Source organism: Channa argus, chromosome 14 (assembly GCF_033026475.1).
Source record: "Channa argus isolate prfri chromosome 14, Channa argus male v1.0, whole genome shotgun sequence".
NCBI lineage: Eukaryota > Metazoa > Chordata > Actinopteri > Anabantiformes > Channidae > Channa > Channa argus.
The window spans coordinates 12,874,600-12,894,995 of NC_090210.1; the positions used below are offsets into that span (position 1 = coordinate 12,874,600).

The following is a 20,396-nucleotide window of genomic DNA, read 5'->3' on the forward strand; positions in this document are numbered from 1 at the left end:
AGGTGACGTGCAAATTTGTAAGGGAGGACCACAGGTAAAATATGAATAAATATGGTTATGCAGCAGGTAATATAAAGATGAGAATCAAATTGGAAGTTAAAATAAAGGCACAGTTTTTTTGCTATAAACCTATTGCAGTTTTATTTCACATATTTCTGGCTATGGCTGACAGGTTACAGAAAACAGACTATTGGTGCTGCTTTTTTTAATCAAATAAAACTCATCTACTTCCATTTTTTTTATTTTTATGTGTTCACCCTGTACTGTGATTCCTTTAGAATTTTGCTATATTCATCTAGAATTGTTGACAACTAAGAGACACAGCATCTCTCCTTTCAGAATCAGCAAATCTTTTTCTTTACGTTTGTACTAGTTCTTTATTCCACGTCTCTGGTATCAGCTGTGGAGATTGTGAGAAAGACGGCGTTTTCCACCAGTATGCCTATGCAGCTACCTCACCTCGCATCTGTGACACATCAGGGTACTGGACACCTGAAGAGGCAGTAGGTCAGTCACAAATTTGCTCTATGTGTGTATGTATGCACGTGTGTTTAAAGGATGCTGAATATGTATTTAATAATTTTAGCAACATTACCCACAAATTTCACGTATTCAGGTGTTCAAGGCTAATTGGTTCTGGAAGAAAAAAGTGTATATAAAATCATATAAAATCGTATGATTATTGACCTTTTTTCTCTGTCTTCCTTAAGCTGGACCTAGAACATTAAGGTAAAGGATGTACTCTGGGTAATGTTTGGGTGTTGCTCAAAGACTGAACCTTTATAATGAACAAGAAAACGAGAAAAAAGGATCTTGTACTTCTGTACTTTGAAACATAATGCTCCATGTAAGCACATGGCCCTTGTTATTCCAGTCATAATTTCTGGAGAAGCCTTGTTTCCTTTGACATGAAATGTAGGATGAGGGGAAACAAAAAAGAAAAGAAAAAAGGAACACAAGGAAGCAAACATGAAAGCACAGAAAAGGAGAGAAAACTAAAAACAGAAAGAAAAAAAGGATGAATATACGAAAACAATAACACCTCTTTTTCTTTCATTGTAACTCTACCCAATTATGTGGAAATCCTCGGCTGGAATTTATGCTTTCAAAAAAAAAGCAGTGAAAAAAAACAGGGGTATTACGTCTCTCTTTCGCTGCAGGATCATAATGATGATAAGGAGTCAATTACAGTCTTACTCTAAACAGTGGTATGCACATAGCTGAGGAGACAGCCAGTCTGCTGGCTTCCCTAACCCCTTTTCACTGTTTTCCACTTCTAAAGACAGTGATGCACAGGGTCATTTTGTCAGACAAAAAAGGTCACCTGCAGTGGGCAAAGGGAAAGGTGAAATTGGGACTAATTCAAGCAAGTCTCATATTTGGTAACAAAAAAGAAACAAAAAATATATTAAAAATATGTTGAATGGCAAAACCCTGTCAGCTAGAATACTTTGCAAACTTGTCCGTTTACAGATCCTCACTATATTGCCTGTGTCAACACTGACTGGTTTCCTGACGGGTTTGAGACATTTTCCAGGCTGAAATAAAAAAATAAAAAAAAAAACACCAAACTGTTTTAGGAGAAAGTTCTCCTGTTGAGAGGGATTATATTGGTTTATGTGCTGCATTAAAGAAAGTTTTCAAAGGTTCATTGTGTTGTTCATTTTAGTGCAGAGGGTAGACAAAGAGAGAAATATTAATTGGATTGGTGTATGGCCTCTGACTGGGCCACTCTAGAACACTAAAGAGGCAAGAGGATTTTTTTTAGTGCAATATATAAATACACATCCGTAAAGTCGGATGTCAGTATGACACACACTCAGAGGCCCATAGCTTGAAGTTAATATGTGTTTACATGCTTGCTTTCTGCAGTGTTGCAGTTCTTTTGCAGACTGCATGAGATTTTCTTCCACAATTTCTCTATATTTGGCTGTATTTTACTCTCTATCTCTACAAGCCTTCTAGGGTCTGCTGCATAGCAGCATCCCCACAGCTGGATGCTGCCAACACATCCATGCTTTGTAGTGGGGATGGTGAATTTGAAGTGTTTCTTTATGCTAAACATAACATTTGTCCAAAGCCCAAAAAGCTCGGTTTTAGTTTTATCAGACCACAGAACCTTCTTCCAGTTGACATTCCACGTGTATTCTGGCAAACTGTAGCTGAGATTTAAATATGAGTTCTTCTTCCTTTTGCCACTCTGTCATAAAGTTGAACAGGTTGACAGGTGAAGAACCCAGTCAACAGTGGTTGTATACACAGCTTCTTCCATTTCAGCCGCTAAAGCTTTTAACAACTTTATTTGGTGGCTTCCCCGACTAGTTCTGTTCTTGGTTGGTCACAGTTTTTTAAGAAGGTCTTCTCCAGGAAGATTTATGCCTGTGACACAACAGAAGAGTGTTATTTTTTCTTCATTGTGTAGTTTTTAGCCAGGATACTGATTTACCAGTAATTTGACCTTCCAGATATTGCACTCAGATAATCTCAATTTTACTAACTGTGTGACTTCTAAAATCAAGTGGCTGCGCCAGTGATGATGTGATCCCTTATATCTTATCTTTAAGGCTGAGCCCAGCCATCTTACAAGATAAGCTCATTTTGGCTGCTTGTATTTACTGTCTTATTCATTTGGTTGCCACCCAAGGGCAGAAACACAGACTGACTGAGCTTGGCTCTTCAATACAGTACACTACTATATCTGCATTGCTGCTGATACTGCACCAGTCTGTCAATTACTTGTGAATATGTTGTTTCCTACAATTTTCCTTAAACTTGGAGGTGCTGACTCTCATTTCCTCTGCTTCACACTTGGATGCAAACTGCCCCAATGTACGTCGAAAGTCACAATCTAATAAAGCCCAAAAAAAAAACAAGCACATTTGCATATTAGATCATTACAAGTTTGAAATTATCTTAAATATGATTTTAATAGCATAGATTTATAGATTTTATTATTATATATTAATGTCTGATCAAAGGTGGAAAACTAGAAATGACAACAGTATACAGAATCTTTTTTAGAGGCTGAATACAACAAAGTATACTTGGCCTCTGTTTTTCTTCCAATGCAGCAACCCTCTACACATGGCTGATCATAGAGGGTTTGAAATTTGTAACACCTCACTAACAAGCGGATTTTATTTGACTTTTAGCTGGGACACAGCTGAAAGTAACACTAACGTAATGTTATTCTATTTTGCTAATCACTAACACCGTAACAATTAACAAGCAATTTTGCCTGGTCTAATGGTGGTGCTACTGTGTGGAATGTGCTTTAAATATGGGGCATGACTCATAGCTTTCTCCAATGGAAAACTCTGCTCTTTTTTTTACTAGTGAGAATGAGATTGCAGGTTGTAAAAAGTAATACTTCAGATAGTAATAGTTTGGGGTATTTTTTTATTCAGTTTGTTATTGTAAATAAGATAAATTATTTTATGTGTAGCCTGTATTTGTGGGATCAGCTGATTAGAACTTGGGATTTACAGAGTGATGGGAGTGTAGTTAACTTATGAGAATCGATGTCCTCTCCAACAGCAAGGTGCAAATGACAGATTGTGCTTCAAACTAAGTGCGTGTGTGTGATGTCTTACTGGGCAAAGGAGATCTTGACTATATCCAATCAAAACAATAATTCCAGAAGATGAAAACAGGTGCGCTTCTTAATACTGTGCAAAATAACATCCATTTATTATAGTATGTATTCAGTGTTATCTTCAGACAAACTGGCAGCAGCAAGTATTATATTAGAAATACGGCAACAAATTTGATATTCCCAAAAAAAAGTAACATAAATTAAAATACCACAGATAACAGAGCCACAGACTTTTCTGTTAAAGTTTTTCATTTATCTAACTTAGATTACTAAGCATGCACACACATCTTGTCCTGTACCCTAGATTACTGAAGGGGCAGACAAATATTCAAAAGTCTAATCAAGTTTATTTATCCATTTAAAAACATCTGGCGTTGATTATGTTCAAATTATAATTGAAATGCACAATGGCGGAAAGAAACAGTGAAAATCAAAGAATAAAGCTAACATTGACACAATGTACTGCATAAACAAAGGTAAAATTTCCATCTACCCAACCATTCATCAACTGTGCTGCTTATTCAGTGAAGGGTGGCGCGGGGTGCTGGAGCCAATCCAAGCAGGGGCAGAGCCTACAATCTGATTGGCTACCCCAGGTGCCACTCTAAGTGACAAGGCGGTAGATACCTGCTGTAGAATGTTCAACAGTACAAAAACGGAACAATCTGAAGCTGACATAAATCACTACCATTATAAAAACACAGGATTGTATTATTATCTAGATATAGGTTGTTCTCATATATTTTGTCACAACAGATTTTTTTAGCAGTTGCAACCAGGCACATTATCCTTGCAAAGGTTTGATTTTTATATCTTCACAACTGTTTAGAATTATTTGTTTATGACTATTTTGAGTTATTATGGTAGATAAGTTATATATTTGATATTTTTACACTGATTATAAATTATTAGCCCATTAATGTTCAGTTTATTATTTCCAAAAAGGTTTTTAAATTTGAATTTGAAATCTTTTAAATCATTTTGCAAATGTGCCAGCCTATTTTGTGTGTGTGCCCTAGTCTGGCCACCACAATTAAAAAAAGAAAAAACATTCTAGATCCACTCCTCCATGAAAGGTGGGGTTCACCCTGGCCACTGACAGGGCCACACAGAGACAGATAACCAATCCCACTGACCCTTCTATCTTAATTAGTAATTTAGGGTTACCAATTAACTGCATCTTGAACAGTCCCACAGATCCATGGGTATTGCATCCAAATGTAAAATATCAAACAACAAAATCAATATATAATTAAACATATAGCATATCATACGAAGCGCATAAGTCAACAAGAGCTTCCTTACACCACTAAAAACATATAGTCTGGAGTTTTATATTTGGGGAGTGGGCAGAAGTGGAACACATATTTCAAAGTGGAAGACTGTTCCAAAGATTTGAACTAACTTTTGAAAAAAAAAAACATAATATCCCCTGAGATTAAGACGAACTGAAGTTCTAAGAGGCCTAAAATTAATTACTGCAGCTGCTTCAATTAAACTATTTTACATGCACACATTTAAAATGCATTGACAGTGTAATTTGAGTTGAACTCTTAAAGTTCCACAGTCCTATACCAAAGGCCAGATAAATAAAACACACTGTAGATTCATGAGTAAAACTGTGTATATGGAAAAAAGACAAAAATATACATTAATTTTGCCAGATTTTGTTTAAAGATGCACATACACCTACGTGTATTTTATTCATCTTAATCTTCTGGGAATTAAATGCATGTGCACAATACACATCTTCGAGACTGTACAGCAGATTTTTATGCAACTGTAAAACACAACTTTGATATTATTATTTAGTATATGAAATGTGATTGATTAACATATAGCGCTCTCATATTGAAATACAATTTAAAACGTATAATCGTTGAAAATAAAAAAATCAGTAATAAAGAAACAATAATAAACACACAAAAATATTAAAGATTGGTAGTCCATCACTCAAGATTAGGCCATTAAATGTGCTGCCTCTATAAAACTGTCTGTACATATGGCTTAAAATAAGCGTGAGGGGTGCATTAATTTCCATCTGGCCCCTGCCCTTAACTACTGGGCAAGAAGCAGATCCACTGAAAGGACTGAACGAATAAACGCTTTGCTCAGCAAAACAAAACTGTTTGTTAAATAAGAAGGACATGTTGCATTTCTTCTGTAGCTTGCAGCAGCTTCAGAAGCAAGTCCTAGGGCTGGGTGATATGACAAAATTGTGTTTTTAGGCTGAATGGTGATACGTAATATATCTTGGTATTTTCTAGCAGTGGGCTAAATGTTCCATTGTAAGCAAAAAGCAGTCAAAGCAAAATGTAAGCTATAGCTTTCCTTAGTCAAATGTATCTAATTTAGTCTAGTTTTTAATGTTGTCCTGTATTATACTATTTGTATCAATATAATCTTATAACGTTTATGGTTAATATGTTGAAGCAACGGCTTTCACCAGCTTTGTTGTATACGGTTAACATGGTTACAGGTGTTATTCCATTTTTTTACATAGTTATTGGGAAAAGGTTTGCATGCAATGTAGTGATCTGGTCACTGAAGATTTGCATATACACACTTATACTCTGTTGATTGCATTTTAATCTTTAAATATCATAAAAGTGGTCTTCATTTGTTCTGATCATCTTGCTGAACAAAATATGTAAACATCATAAACTCCTGTTTGCCACAGAGCGTATTTTCTGCAATAATCCAAATGCCAAAATCTCTGCACATAAGCATAAAAAGATACACATGTGAACACACACACACACACACACACACTCAGAATTCTGCCATGTTGTTGTATCTGTTAATAAATGTCTGTCTGTCTGTGTGTCTGCTAAACCCTAGGCCCACCTGATGTGGAGCAGCCCTGTGACCCCAGTCTCCAGGCGTGGAGTCCCGAACTTAGCCTTTATGACACTAATGTGACGTCACCATGTCCTGAAACAGAGGGCTGCACTCTCACACTGACATTCCTCCACCCCACCATCCCACAAGCACTCACCCTGTGGGTCACCTACATATCTTCATGTAAGACTTTCAGATTTATAATTCACAATGGATTACTTCTGGTGATTTTTGGGAGTAGCATTTATTAAGCGGTATTCAGATTGCAGACTGTATGTCTGACTGTTTAGAAATTGAGTCTACGTGCATTAAGAACACTATGAAATGAATGTGTCAAACCACTGGTAATGTAAGTACATCCTCTTTGACCTGAGGGTGAACTCTGGGGGGTACCAGCAAATCAGTTTTGACAGACTTTTGTTTTTGGGGCCCTCAATATGTTGTCTTTTTTTCTATGGAGTCTGTTAAAAACTGCAACTTTGATGGTGTACTGTTAGCACTAATTTTGGATTTGACTTTTTCCACAATCCCACCACTGCTGCAAAGAGTGATAGAGGGATTTGGTTTTTGTTCCAAAAGAAAGGGACTTGACTATTTCTATCAGATAAAAGTGGACTATTACATTTAAAATGATATTTGAAACAAGAAAATCTTTCAAGCTTAGCCATAGACTAATAAGATTAATGTTACTATGGATCCTGGATCCAGGTGTACAGAGTTTTACTCAGATTTCTCCACACATCACATAACTCATGCACTTCAAGTAACGGTAAAATACAATTCGTCGAAGCCCAGTGATGAATCCTGTCTACTTTTGGATTTTCTGTACTTGTAAAATTACTCCCAAAGAACAAATATTCACTTTTACTTTTAAATGATTTACTTAAATCATTTAAAACATTAAAAAGGTCTTTCTGTTCCTACAGTTAGAACATAGATATTTTTAAACAGTTCTTATGCTTAAATTTGTCCTGCCACATTTGATCAACAACTGTGTTACTGATTAAAACTCCCCTCTGCTCATGCTGTTTTTATGACTGAGGAAAACCTCTCCTAACCAATCACACCTCTAGTCAACAGCATTTTCCTCAGTGCTGTGAGTTTCCTGGACAAATGTTACATAAAGGTTCTTCAGCTTAATCAACAAAACAATCAACAAAATACAAAACTAAAACATAACATTCACTCACTCACCAAATGCTCAAATTATAAGATGCTTTTCGCATAGCCAGTCCAAGTCCAAAGCCATCTGAATTGGGTATAAGTACACATACTTTACTAACGGACTTAAGTTGTTACTTACTGAACCCTTAACCTTCAGATTTTCTCCATTAGCTATAGCCATTTTGGTCATTGTTTCTACGGATATTCAGTCTTGAACAGCCAGTCATTTTGTACTGGCGTGTAGTGGCACTTAAGGTAGTTTTTTTCTAGTTTACCGGCCACTAAATACTCTGTTCTGGCTGTTCTACTATTTAGTATTTACTTAAATGAGCTTCTAAATGAAGAGAAAAAGATTGTATATTTATTCAGACTGTTTGTATTTCCTTTTAACAGACAATCCAGCCATAGCCAGCATAGAGCTGATAACAGATATGGGGCAAAGCATCAACCTCGGGCCCCAGCACGTCTTCTGCGACATGCCCCTAACCTTACGCCTTGATACCCACAATGCTGCAATTGCTGCCATAAAGCTCTGCACCTTTGATGAAAAGATGGAGATTGATGCAGCCATGTTATCTTCAGGGCCTGGCAGCCCTCTTTGTTCTGGCTGCCAACCTCTACTGTACCGGATTCAGCGGCAGCCACCTTTTACCAGCAAATCCCCTTTGCCTCAGACCCAGCAGACATTCACGGACAGGTGATTGCTAATTTCTGTTAGATGTTTTCAGAGAAGAAACCATTCATTTATTTACTTCAGTTAAGTTTTACTTATGTTGGAGTCATGTTTTTGGTCATTTTACAATACAAACACCAATTGAATTGATTTAGCCTGAGCCCTTTAAGGTGACTTCATGCACTGAAATCACAAAACAAGTTCAAAAATGTAGGGCAATTATGTGAACAGGGTTCAGTGGTAACAATTTTGCATTTGATGTTTAGTGTTATATGAACCAGAAATGTGTTTACAGAGACATCCTTTTTTCATTAATCAAGCAAACATTTGCTGTGTAGGAGGCAACCCCAAGCATAATGGGAACTGACAGGTATTTTTCTGGCCAGACCACCCTAACCTATTCAGATCTCCACCTGGGGCAAGTTCCAGAGTCTGGTTTTCTCTCAGGTGCAGATGAATATTTATATCATCGAAGCAGTGCCAACCACTGGCTGCACATGCACACCAAAAAAACCTCCCAAAAGCTCTTAGACACACACTGGCTTGTCAGACATCAGCAGCTCAGAGGAAAATAAGACTGAGGTAAAACATGCATTGAGCAACAGTAAAGTTACTTCAAACAGGGACTGAGACATAGCCGCAGCTTTGTCAGCCGTTGGTTTTACATAAAATCTTTGGAGGCTGATAAACACTCTTGTAGGAAGGTTTGTATCTGTTAGCTACCTTTTTTTAAGCATTGGTATATCCCAAAGTTTACCTCATCATTACCTGATCAGTTCATTTCAGTGTTACTACAACAGAATATTACAGTAAATCCTTGAGGGAATTCCTTCAAATTCAGTACAAGTGGGCGCTTAGACTCATGGATCAACTGATTCGGATGTGTTGGTCAAAGGTTATTGTGACCTCACATCTGTCCCTTTCTTTGAAATGCAATATCATAAACTTAAAAGAATTTCTTAAAATGTGGTATTTGAAAGTTTGTTATTGTAATTTATTTGAATTAAGTCATTTTCAAAGATGCAAAAACTAGTACAAGAGGGGATCCCATGTCTATCCCATCTGTTATTAGAGAATATGTATCTCTAACAAAGTTTTTCAATGTATTTTTCCTGATATCGATTGTTGTAATCTTGTTCCCACTGCTGATTGGCAGCATTGAATCAAACCCAAACATTGCCTCTGTGTGTGTATCCACAGATCTGCTAATCCACAGACATCTGTCTCTTAGAAGTGTTTGGGTCTGGTTTTGTTTGAAAACTCAGAACACAAATGCGTCCAGCAAGGGGAAGCTGAGCTGTGGCTACTGATCCAAATCTGTTTCAACAAGCATATACTTAATCAAAACCATGCTGAAGTTTTGGGATCAGTTGAATCAGTTTGTATCCTATCTCATATTGCGGGGTGTCCAAATGATTAACGGAATCCAAATGTTAGGCAAGTTTTATTTTTTCTCTCACCAAATAGGAGGTGCAGTCCTCCCTAAAATACTCAAAATAATCCCTACTCTTAACCTTTCATAAACAGCTTTTACACAAAAGCTGATAAAAACCCACCAGCACACCACACTTCTGTCACATGGTTGCATATAATTTGGGACTTTGCTGAAGCACTAAAAATGTTTGAGAAGCTGTTGCTGTTTTGCAGAGCAGGGTGGATGTTAGGTAGACACAGCTTCAAAAACAGTTTATTTTTCAGGGAACACATCTCCTATGTTACACAAGCTGTGGCTAAGTGCAAAAAGATGTAAGAACCAATGGGAATAAAGTTATGTGGGACTGAGGAGGGCAGAGAGGGGTTGATGTGAGGAGAAGAGTGTTTGAGAGCAATGAGTTTGAAAGAGAAGGAGGGAAAACCAGGGGATGATTAAATATTGGGGAGAAAGGAAGAAGAAGAAGTAAAGGAACAAGGAAAGAGAAAGCAACAATATGGGCTAAGAATAGATGAAATTCAAAGTAGTACATAATGTAGGTGAGGAAAGAAGAAATGGGATGAGAAGGGGTAAGATGGAACAGAACACAACAGAGCAGAGGTGAAGCAAAATAAGTAGAGGCAGATTTTTTTTCTTTTTGAATATGAACCAAATGTGAGCAGCAGAGGCCATAAACACTGCTGTGACTGCTTGGATCAGGTCCTTAGCCGCTTCCTCCTGCTGAACTTGTACCATGGTCAGCACAGGCTGACTAAGAAGAATACAGAGAGAGAAAGCAGAGTGCAGAGGACAAGAAGGACTGTACAATTAATCAAAATTCCATCCAATGTGATGCTCGAGACTGCAATTATTCATAAGTGTATCCGATATTGAAGATTCATTGCTGTGAGGGGCCTGAGTTGAAGTGACCTAACCTTAAACCCCACCAGTTATTTGTGCTATAGGCAAGGAGAAGTTGAAGTTATACTATGTAGAATTAAGCACCATGTTGACAGGATCCCCTTTGCTTTCTGTAGGTGAATTGGTTTTGACTTTCTTTCATAATTATGAAAAGTGTTACCACAATAGATCAGTGCAATAGCTACAGTAGGTCAGCAAAGGGGAGCCACCCTACCCATTTCCATCAAATCTGAAGGATGTAAACAATGTTATAGCCAAAAAGAAGTTATGCAAGTCACGCGCTGTAACCACTGTTGCAGGGTAAATGCATAGCTCATAAGATGGCTCCCCGATAACCAGGCAGTTAACACAGTGTGATGTTTGTTGGCAGTTATGCATCTCCCTGCCTGAAAGGAGTGTCTAATTGGTTTACAGTTTTGAAAACTCAAATACATTTTACAATCTGAAAAATGCTTCTCGGGGCTTCCCAGATGGACATACACAGTGTTAATAGTCCTAAGATCAGAAGTTTATGTTAGTTCTATATATATTTAATTTTATATAATTTAAAAATCCTCTGGACAAGTAACATGCATGAATATCAAGTCCAATAAAATCTAACTTAAATATTTGTCTTAATGATCTGTTTGATAACAAAAAAGCACAGACCGACTTAAACCAACATGTTACATTCTGTAAAATACTGTGCATATTTTTGCCCAGTAGATGTTGCAAAAGGTAACATTGGGTTGGACTATTTAAAGTCGACAAGTACTGACTACCAGGTCGCTTTGCAGCATTATCTCCTAAGTGGATCCAAATGTCAACCTGACCTTTTCAGACCAAATTCCTCTTTTGCTGCCACATTCTTTTCCACTCACTGTATGTTATGCTGCTAATGTGCACAAGCCACTGGGAAGATGATGCGCATAGTAGAGAAATGTTTAGCATGCCATTCAATGAAAGGACATTTGAATGTTTTTGAGAATAAAAACTAAATCTCAGTATTTTTGTTCAATTTCAACATTCTTCAATTTAGGGGCCTCTTTTTCAGCAACAAAACTCTATAGAAATGAAGTGAGAGTTGTTGTTTTATAGAAAGACCCCCTGAACCTCAGTTTAATTATAAAGTCACAAGGGTCATCCAAAAGCTGACCAGGGGAGTGAAAAGAAGCTGTGGCAGCAGGTTGGAGGATATAACCAAAAACAGCACACATACAACACTACAGATTTACAAAAAAACAGGGAGAGGATAGAAGGTTCAAATCTGGTTTAAATTTACTTTCAATGCAGAGTTAACATGTTCTCTCCGTGCTTGTGTCAGTTTTCTCCTGGTATTCTGGTTTCCTCCTACAGTCCACAGACATGCAGATTAGGTTAAGTGGTGACTCTAAACGTGAATGTAAATGTGAGTGTGGATGGTTGCCTTGTCTGTGTATGTCTCTCTATTATAGACTGCCACCTTGTCAAGGCTATACCCCTCCTCCCAGGCCCCTGTTGACCCTACACAGGATAAGCGGTTAAAGATTATGAATAGAGAATTTTCAAATTTCAAATAATGTCCTTCTTTCCTTATTCGATCCATAATTAATATAGGGCATTTTAGGACATTTGAGTCAGGAAAAACATTTGTACTTCTCCTGGTTAATGTTTCCTTAGGCAATAGACCTGTGCTAAGGGAAACGGGGAGGAGGCACTTTTTATAGACATGACCCACAGATCAATAGTCACAACACTGGAGCCAAGGTGCACACGCTGCTACCAATGTGTATTTAAGGTTATTGGATACTGCAAGCTTACAGATAGAAGGCACAAAAGATAGAAGGCACAAAAGTTACACGTTTGCTGTGATCCTGAGAGCCACTGTTTGCACAATCCATCGGGATTAATGCAAACATTGTCATGTTGACTTACATCGAATACAATACTAATACCAGTAGAGGATGATTTAAGCAATTATATTGGCAAGAGACTAATTACCTCAACTTAATTGGAACTGGTAACCACATCAATGAAAATGTTTTACTATGCCATTAAAGTAAAACGTTTTGCACTCACAAATCCATTTCTTGTCTCTCCCCCCCCAGCTCTTTAAGGAATGGAGTCAAGTACCAGTACACCATCCAGGTGGAAGCAAATGGCCTTCTCAGCAAACCCTCCCCCCCTCTCCTCTACATCCATGGACAACCCTATTGTGGGGATGGCCTTATACACGGGTCTGTTCACTGTAGCAATTGTAGTAACTTGACTCGTGATGACTAGACAAACTGAGAATGGAGACGTTATTGAAGGGAAAGGTAACAGGTGCTCTTCTCTATAGGACAGAGGAGTGTGATGACAGTAATCTGTTGGATGGGGATGGCTGCTCCAAAAAATGTCACAAGGAAATTGGGTTCAACTGTAATGGTGAGTAAGTTCTATTCCCTCTAATGCAGGAATAAACACATCTCCTTCTTGACTTTACACACAGTTTAAAACTGAAAGTGTGTTGAGCAGTGGGGATTCTTTCAAAACAATAGCAACGCTCTTTTAATGTCATACATCAAATCCACCAACTCTGCCCTTACATATAAAACATAAATAGCAAATAAACTTTTAGTACATAAGAGCAGTCACTAAATAGGCAGACATGTCTCATTTGTGCATGCAGCAACATGGAGAAAGAAAATCAAGCCAATCAAATTTAATTTACAAGACATAAAAGCTTCTGGCTTGAACTGTTTCCACAAACCATTAATGTAACATCACAGCAACATAAGAGAAAACAGATGACCTGACGGGTAAAAAGTGGGTTTTTGGTTTTCTAAGTCACATCTCTTGCTCAGAAATCTGACACATTTTGACATTAGTCTGGCAGAAAACACCAGAAAAAAAACTATTTCAGCATTAAAGTACACTGTTCAGTTTCAAAACATATGTCAGACATGTTTCCTTTATTAAATCAGTTTTGGCTTTTGTAAGAAACTGATACAATCTGGGGAATTTTGATAAATAAAGTTCATTAATTTTTTAAAAAACTTTTATCAAAGATCATGTTGTGGATTTAGATTGAACAATTTGTTAGGAAATAGCTTTTAAAACATTTTTTGTTTCAGACATTGTTGCCTTAAAAAAAAATCTCATTTAATATGGTTTATCTAAAGTAAAAAATACTCTTGTTATTATCACATCTGCAACAGTCAGCCAGCTCTCCCAATTGAGATCACAACCAGCTGTAAAATCCTTTGCTTCTGACAATTGTTATACAATCGCCCAATAGTTAAATAATTGGAGGCCACCTTGTAATTCTGACCACCAGAATCCCATTATGGAGGGAAGAAATGTATTATTTCGTGTCCTTCCTTTGCAATGTTTTTGTAAATCCAACAAGAAGCTTACAAATAGAAAAGCAACTGTAATTTAGTCAGGTTTACTTTTGTGAGCCTTTTTTATCACATATCCCTAAAATAAAGAAGCAAAAATTAATGATGTCACATGACAATATTTTAATAGTACAAAATAATAGCTCTTGAAGAGAAAAATCTTTTAAATAAATATGGAAAGTTGTTTGTGTTCCCTTTGTCAGCCAGGTCAACAGTTGATACAGATCAACAACATTTATTTAGATGGTGAACTTGAAAACCAAGTCAATGGATGCATGGGGGTACTAAATAAGTTCTGTTGTTAGTGCAATTCAGTAATAAAACTGTGCTGGTATTGTGATGTCCTTTCACATAAGTATATTCAGCTACAGTGTCCAGTCACCAACAGGTTTCCAAAAACAGAGTGCGTCTGTCTAGTAAAAGACTTCCTCTTGTATCTCCTGGCTTATCCTTCCTCAGGAATTGCCCCTTGCTCCTCAAAGCAATATAAAAGGCTTTGAATAAAAAAAGGCGTCCTTGAATATGCAAGGCCACAATGACTTAGTGAGGAATGATCTTATAACAGACATGAGACACTCCTGGACATGTTAATGTCCCCAAATTTACGTTTTCCTTATGTCTGTGTGGCTTTCCTCCGGATATTCTGGTGTTTTCCCACAGTCCAAAGACATGCAGTTAGGCTAACTGAAATTTCTGGAGAAGCCTTCTCTCAACAGAGGAGCAGGCCTCAGACACAAGCTGTCTCCTATATTTCATGCTGCCCTTTCATACATCCACTAAGAGGGGCAGACCTAACAACCCAACTTATGGGTTTAGGGAGTTAGGGTTCGTAATCCTTACATCTTGATGACTCCACCCTTTTCCCTCGTCGCACCTTAATGAGCCTATTCAGGCCAGGGTGGAACACAGCCTACTCTGCCTGATATAACTGGGTTCCCTAGCTACTTTATTGAGACTGAAGTAGCTGCTTGGATAAGTAGCAAAATGTTTCTAACCAAGAAGAAGTTAGTCCAGTTGACAGGATTCAGTCAAACCTGGATGAATGAGAATCTTTATCAATGTACCATCAGGTTGTTAGTTTTGGAATTTTGGTAAACTGTCACTCACAAAGCTGATTTACAACTTTTGCACAAGGTTCCATACATGGCTTTTTAGATTGCTTCCAGTGAAACTCACTCTATAAGCAACAGAGTTGGATTATGACTTTTCATCCATCATCACAACACGGTGTGTGAATTATTTGCTTCCACACATAGTGTGACTTCTGTTAGTCATGTAAGACTGTATTTAGTGCAGTGGCACAGACCGTTTTTGTTTTGAAGAAACAAATAATAATTTTCGCAATCAAACATCAGTTTTTTTTCCTGTTTGTTTGTATATACGAATTTTTGTTGACAGCCCTAAACACTGTTTGCCCTTTCATACTAGGGAGGTGTGAGGGGTTATTCAAATATTCGCAATATGCAGCCCCACCACTAGATGCCAGAAAATTTTACAAGTCCAAAATAGTTTAAACTCTGAGCTTAAGGTTAAACTTCAGATTGTTTTTTAACTAATTTATACTTTTCGGTTCTCAAATATTATAAATAGGCATAAAATGATTGCTCAATTAGTGCTCATTGATAGAATTCCAGCTACAGTCTGGAATGGTTTAGTTTGGAAGTTTTGTGTATCTGCCTACTTTCCTATTATATACAGTACCAGTCTACAGGTCATTCATATGTAAACTCTTTAGAAAATGTCACAAACATTGTATTCGTTTTAATAGGAATTCCATGTACAAATTCACCCACGAGAGTGGGGCCAAATGTTGCTCCATTAACTCTTGGCCAGGTATTTGAAAAACAGTAAAAAGCACGAAAAACGTGCAACATATCATGGCAAAACACAAAGAAGCCACAGAAAGTGCCCCAATTCGTGTGACTCCACCACAGAACAACAACACTTAGTGTCTACACGCTTCCCCAGTCTGAAGCATGCAGACAGGCCACAACACAACATGGAAGGGAATTTACCCAAACACTCCACTGTAGGCAGAAGGGTAAAGACTATAGCGCTGACAACATGTTTTTGACCTTCATACTATGTAAACACAAAAACATGGTAGGGTAAAGTTGGACAAAAAAATTTCCCAAGTATACCAGGTGAGAGCATGCATCGACCGCTGTCACGTTGTGGTGTTTCCTTACAGCCTTGAAGTTTATCCTCCGTATAGAAAATGTTTTATCAAGCACTCTTCAGTAGTCATAAGCTAAATTGAATGAATATGTTTTTTATATGTTGCTTTTTTTGGTAATTTCATAAGTGGTCTGGAATATTTCCTAGAAGATGTGACAGATTGGTTGAGATGAGATTGTATGTTAGTTTCTTCCTTTTTCGGGCCTTGTATTGTTTTCACTTGCAGCTGGATGGCAGTTATTCATGTGCGGTGAAGGTTTTGTGTTATGAGAGCTTGTTACAGGGCTAGAATTTCCATCATCCAGCTTATTTATTTGTCAGGGGGAAACAAGTGGAGACCGTTGTGCCGTGACTGAAGCTATTACATTTGCTGTTTTACAGTAAAATATATCATGACTAAAAAGGAAAACAATATGGCAAAAACAGTTTGTTACAAATTGCACCGCTTAAAATTAATTATTTTGTTGTACCTCTTAGTCATAGACAGAGCATTTGTTTGGGTTTTCTTGCCACATTTCCTTAACCCAGTTAACTCTCACTGTGCCATATTCTCTAGCTTTGTTTTGTTGTGCTCATTTATAAGTAAAGCTCTTTATTTGTCAGTACAACAAGGTGCATACAGGTGGTCAGATGGAGGATTAGTCCTGAGCTGCTGCCACTATGGGCCAACCTGACCTGGTTGGTAACACACATGTTTTTGGCTGTAGGGGAAACCTGCGCAAACGCGGGGAGAACATGCAAACTCCACACAGAAAGGCCCCGTCCGGTCCATCTATTGAACCTGGGACCTTCTTGCTGTGAGACAAAAGTTTTAACCACTCTGCCACCGTGTTGCCCCACAGTTATCATAGTTCTGTAGTTACCACACCAGCTACTTTTATAGTCGTCTCGTCACGCACAAGCCATGGACAAGCTGTATTCCGAAATGGTTGTTAAAAATGGTGCTTTCAGGTTGTTTTTTATAGATTTTACAGTTTTAGTTCATGTTTTTACTGCCTGATTAAAAAAATTGCAAAATATCGTTACAGCCTGCAGACCTTTGATAAAAAACAGATGGTCTTAATAGTTAAGTCAAAGATTGTCAATGGGTCCTACTTTGTAGGGCTTGATAAATACAAGACTTGGAATTAAACAGACTTAATCATTTTCACAGGTGTTGTCAAAGAAGGGGTGGGGTGTTTGGTGAGTTCACTTTATGTAGTTTTGCCAAATGAACTCAGGATGACAATATGGTGTTGAATTGTCTAGGTCTAATTGGCTTTTTATCAGATACATGTTTCCGTCAACTAATTAAAGCCAGTTGTGCAGCACTGCCTCTCTGACATGGCTCTGTCTAACTTTCGCAGCTGTCCAGATGTCTTCTCAAGTGTTTTCCACCCTTTTATGAATAGCTGCTGCATTACACACTGTTGTTCAGCTTGTGCTTCCCACTCTTTTTGTGATACACTGCTGTAGCACATATGTGAATACCCTTACTCTATTGCTCTTATATGCATTACTCATAGCTAAGGTACAACTGTGTTACATGAAGTATAATAGCTTATTTCCTCACATTCTAATTCAGATAATGAATGAATGGCTTCTTTCACATTCCTCTTGAACAGTCATCTTCTCTGTCAAACATATGAACATTATTGTCCTCAAAAGTGACCTCTGGATAAACTTTAGTGCATTGAAGGGCATACACATTGCTCGTCTTGTGTTTTGGTGTCCAGTTTTTAAGGTGGGCAAGTCTCTGTCTCAGTGTGTTGGTGGATTTGAACAGGACAAGTCTGGGGTTTTTTCCAAATATTCTTTAATGCTTCTTGGACATACTAGGCATGTAAGGAATTCCAAGGTTTTTCTGTTCACTCCACTCTCCGCTCTGTCCATTGTCCTTCTGCTGTGTCTGGATGCTATGTTGATGAAGGCCCACTTCGATAACAATGGGCCTTAAGCATTGTCATAAGATGTCTCTCTTCCTTCTTCTTGGCTTCAGTGGATATAAGGCTGTTTTCTAGAGTCCTGATAACTCCTAGTTTGTGTTGCAGTGGGTAGTCGGAGTCAAACATCAAGCATGGGTTTAGATGTACTGTATATTTCCAGGTGAGAACTGTACAGTCCAGGAAGGCCAGTCTGTTCTCCCTGGTGTTCTCCCTGGTAAATTTAATGTTTGTGTCCACTGCTCTTATATGGTCTGTAAAGGCTTTTGCTTTCTGGTTGTTAATCTTAATGAAACAATGTGAAATGTTTTGACCTATCAAACAAATTGTCCAGTTGCTATGACTCAACTTCCAGATAACCTCACCTGGTTAAGTGAGAGAGACAGATTAAACGTTATTACGTTTGTCCTACAATTGGCTATAGCATAACGTGGCCCTGAGAGCTCAAAGCACTGCAATTTGAGAAAACCCACAAAATATACAAAAACAACACCTATTTGACAACACATGCACAGCTATAAAAAACAACGTGCAAAAGCCACAACACAACTTCAAAGGTGAAATGCCATCAGTCAGAGCCCAAGTTCTGTTCCAATTCAAAGGTTGTATCTGAAGTACAGATCAAATACCTGAAGGTTTTCTTGCTCTGCCTGTTTTATTGAGGATGCTTTGGGAGCACACTTGTGTGGACTTGTGGTAGCCAGATTTCCCACAGTGCCAACCAACGATCTTGGTGGAGAGTTTAAACTAAGCTCAGGGCTGATTTAAAATTCATTCTTGTTTCGCTATTGCAACGCTTTATCAATTTTTTTTATGCGAGAAAGTACCCATAAAGATATGTGCAGTCCAGATAATTTCTATTTGTAAATTTGACTGGATTGTTTTGGCACCATGAGAATGATATAGCGGTCATGTCAGCAGGCTACAGGCCAACTTATTATATAGATATATACATGCATAACATGAGCTGTCCCTCTGATGTCCTCATTCCTGGTCCTGTCCATCCTCGTCACTCCCAAAGAGAACCTCAACATCTTAAGCTCTGCTACCTCCAGCTCTGCCTCCTGTCTTTTCTTCAGTGCCTCTGTCTCTAAGCTGAAACACACCTTTCCTTTCATTTTTGCTGTTATTTTTTTATCACACAACACACCTGACACTTCAACACACCTTCTTCACCTCTGCTCCCTGTAACCTCATCGTTCCACTTGGGTCCCTCTCATTGACACATATCTATTCTGACCACCCAGAGGCTGTCTCATCTCCTCTCTGAAAGTTAAAGAGGACACATTTTTCCTTTTTAACTTCCACCACTTCGTCCTCTGCTCTGCCTTTGTCCTCTTCATCTTCTTCACCACCAGAGTCATTTTACACACCACCATCCTGTGTTGTCTGGCTACACTCTCCCCTACTAATACTTTGCAGTCACTGATCTCGTTCAGATTACAGCGTCGACACAAGATGTAGTCAACTTGTTTTTCTACCTCAGCTTTTATATGTCACCCTATGTTCGTGCCTCCTCCAGAAGAAAATGTTCACTACACCTTTTCTATTCTTTTGACAACATCTACCAACATCTGTCCTTGTGTGTTCCTGTGCTCCTCTCTTTCAGGATAACTCTTACTCCATTTCTCTTCCCATCCCCAACATGGTCAAACAACTTGAACCCTGCTCCTAAGCTTCAAGCTTTGCTACCTTTCCACCTGGACTCCTAGACTCACAGTATATCCACCTTCCTTGTCTGCATCATGTCAACCAACTCTCTAGCCTTTCCTGTCATAGTCCCAGCATTCAATGTCCTTACTGTCCTACAGTCTTGGCTTTCCTCTTTTCTCTATGCCTATGAACATGCCTTCCTCCTCTCCTTCTTCAACCAACAGTAGCCCAATTTCAATAGGCATCCTGTAGGTCAACAGCATCTGTGGCATTGTTAACCCGGGCCCTCACCAACCCGGTATGGAATTCAGATTCAGTGTGAAAATCATGATTTGCATGTTTAATTTGGCATGTGTTTTACGTCGGATGCCATTCCTAACACAACCCTCTGTATTTATCCAGACTTGGGGCTGGTACAAGAAGACACTGGCTTGTGTCCCTTAGTGGTTGCATTGCATTATACACTGCCTTTACAACTACTGTAGAGTTGTGTTTCACTGCTGCCCCCATTGTAAATAATTCTCCCTTCCTCAGAGTCCGGGATCTTGGATCCCAGGTTTGGAAGTCCAGCGTACTCTGTGAAAATGAGGAATGCCCTACATTTAAAAATCTAAATGTCTTTCACTTGTTATTGTCCCCCGGACATTGCAATGACAGTTGTCTACAACGAATCAGAGAAACACTAAAAAGTGACGGA

The 20,396-nt window shown here is 38.3% G+C and overlaps 1 protein-coding gene across 2 annotated transcripts in view; it reads left to right on the forward strand.

Annotated features, from left to right (window-relative positions):
* pappa2 (pappalysin 2) overlaps positions 1–20,396 on the forward strand; it is a 77,811-nt gene that overhangs the window by 24,927 nt on the left and 32,488 nt on the right. For both annotated transcript variants that reach the window (XR_010910594.1, XM_067474370.1), the window contains 5 exons: positions 374–507; positions 6,437–6,619; positions 7,994–8,297; positions 12,672–12,800; positions 12,905–12,990. Coding sequence is in view for 1 of the 2 variants with exons in the window: in XM_067474370.1 (XP_067330471.1) it covers positions 374–507; positions 6,437–6,619; positions 7,994–8,297; positions 12,672–12,800; positions 12,905–12,990 (836 nt within the window). In the remaining variant the exon portion in view is untranslated. The remainder of the gene's footprint in view (positions 1–373; positions 508–6,436; positions 6,620–7,993; positions 8,298–12,671; positions 12,801–12,904; positions 12,991–20,396) is intronic.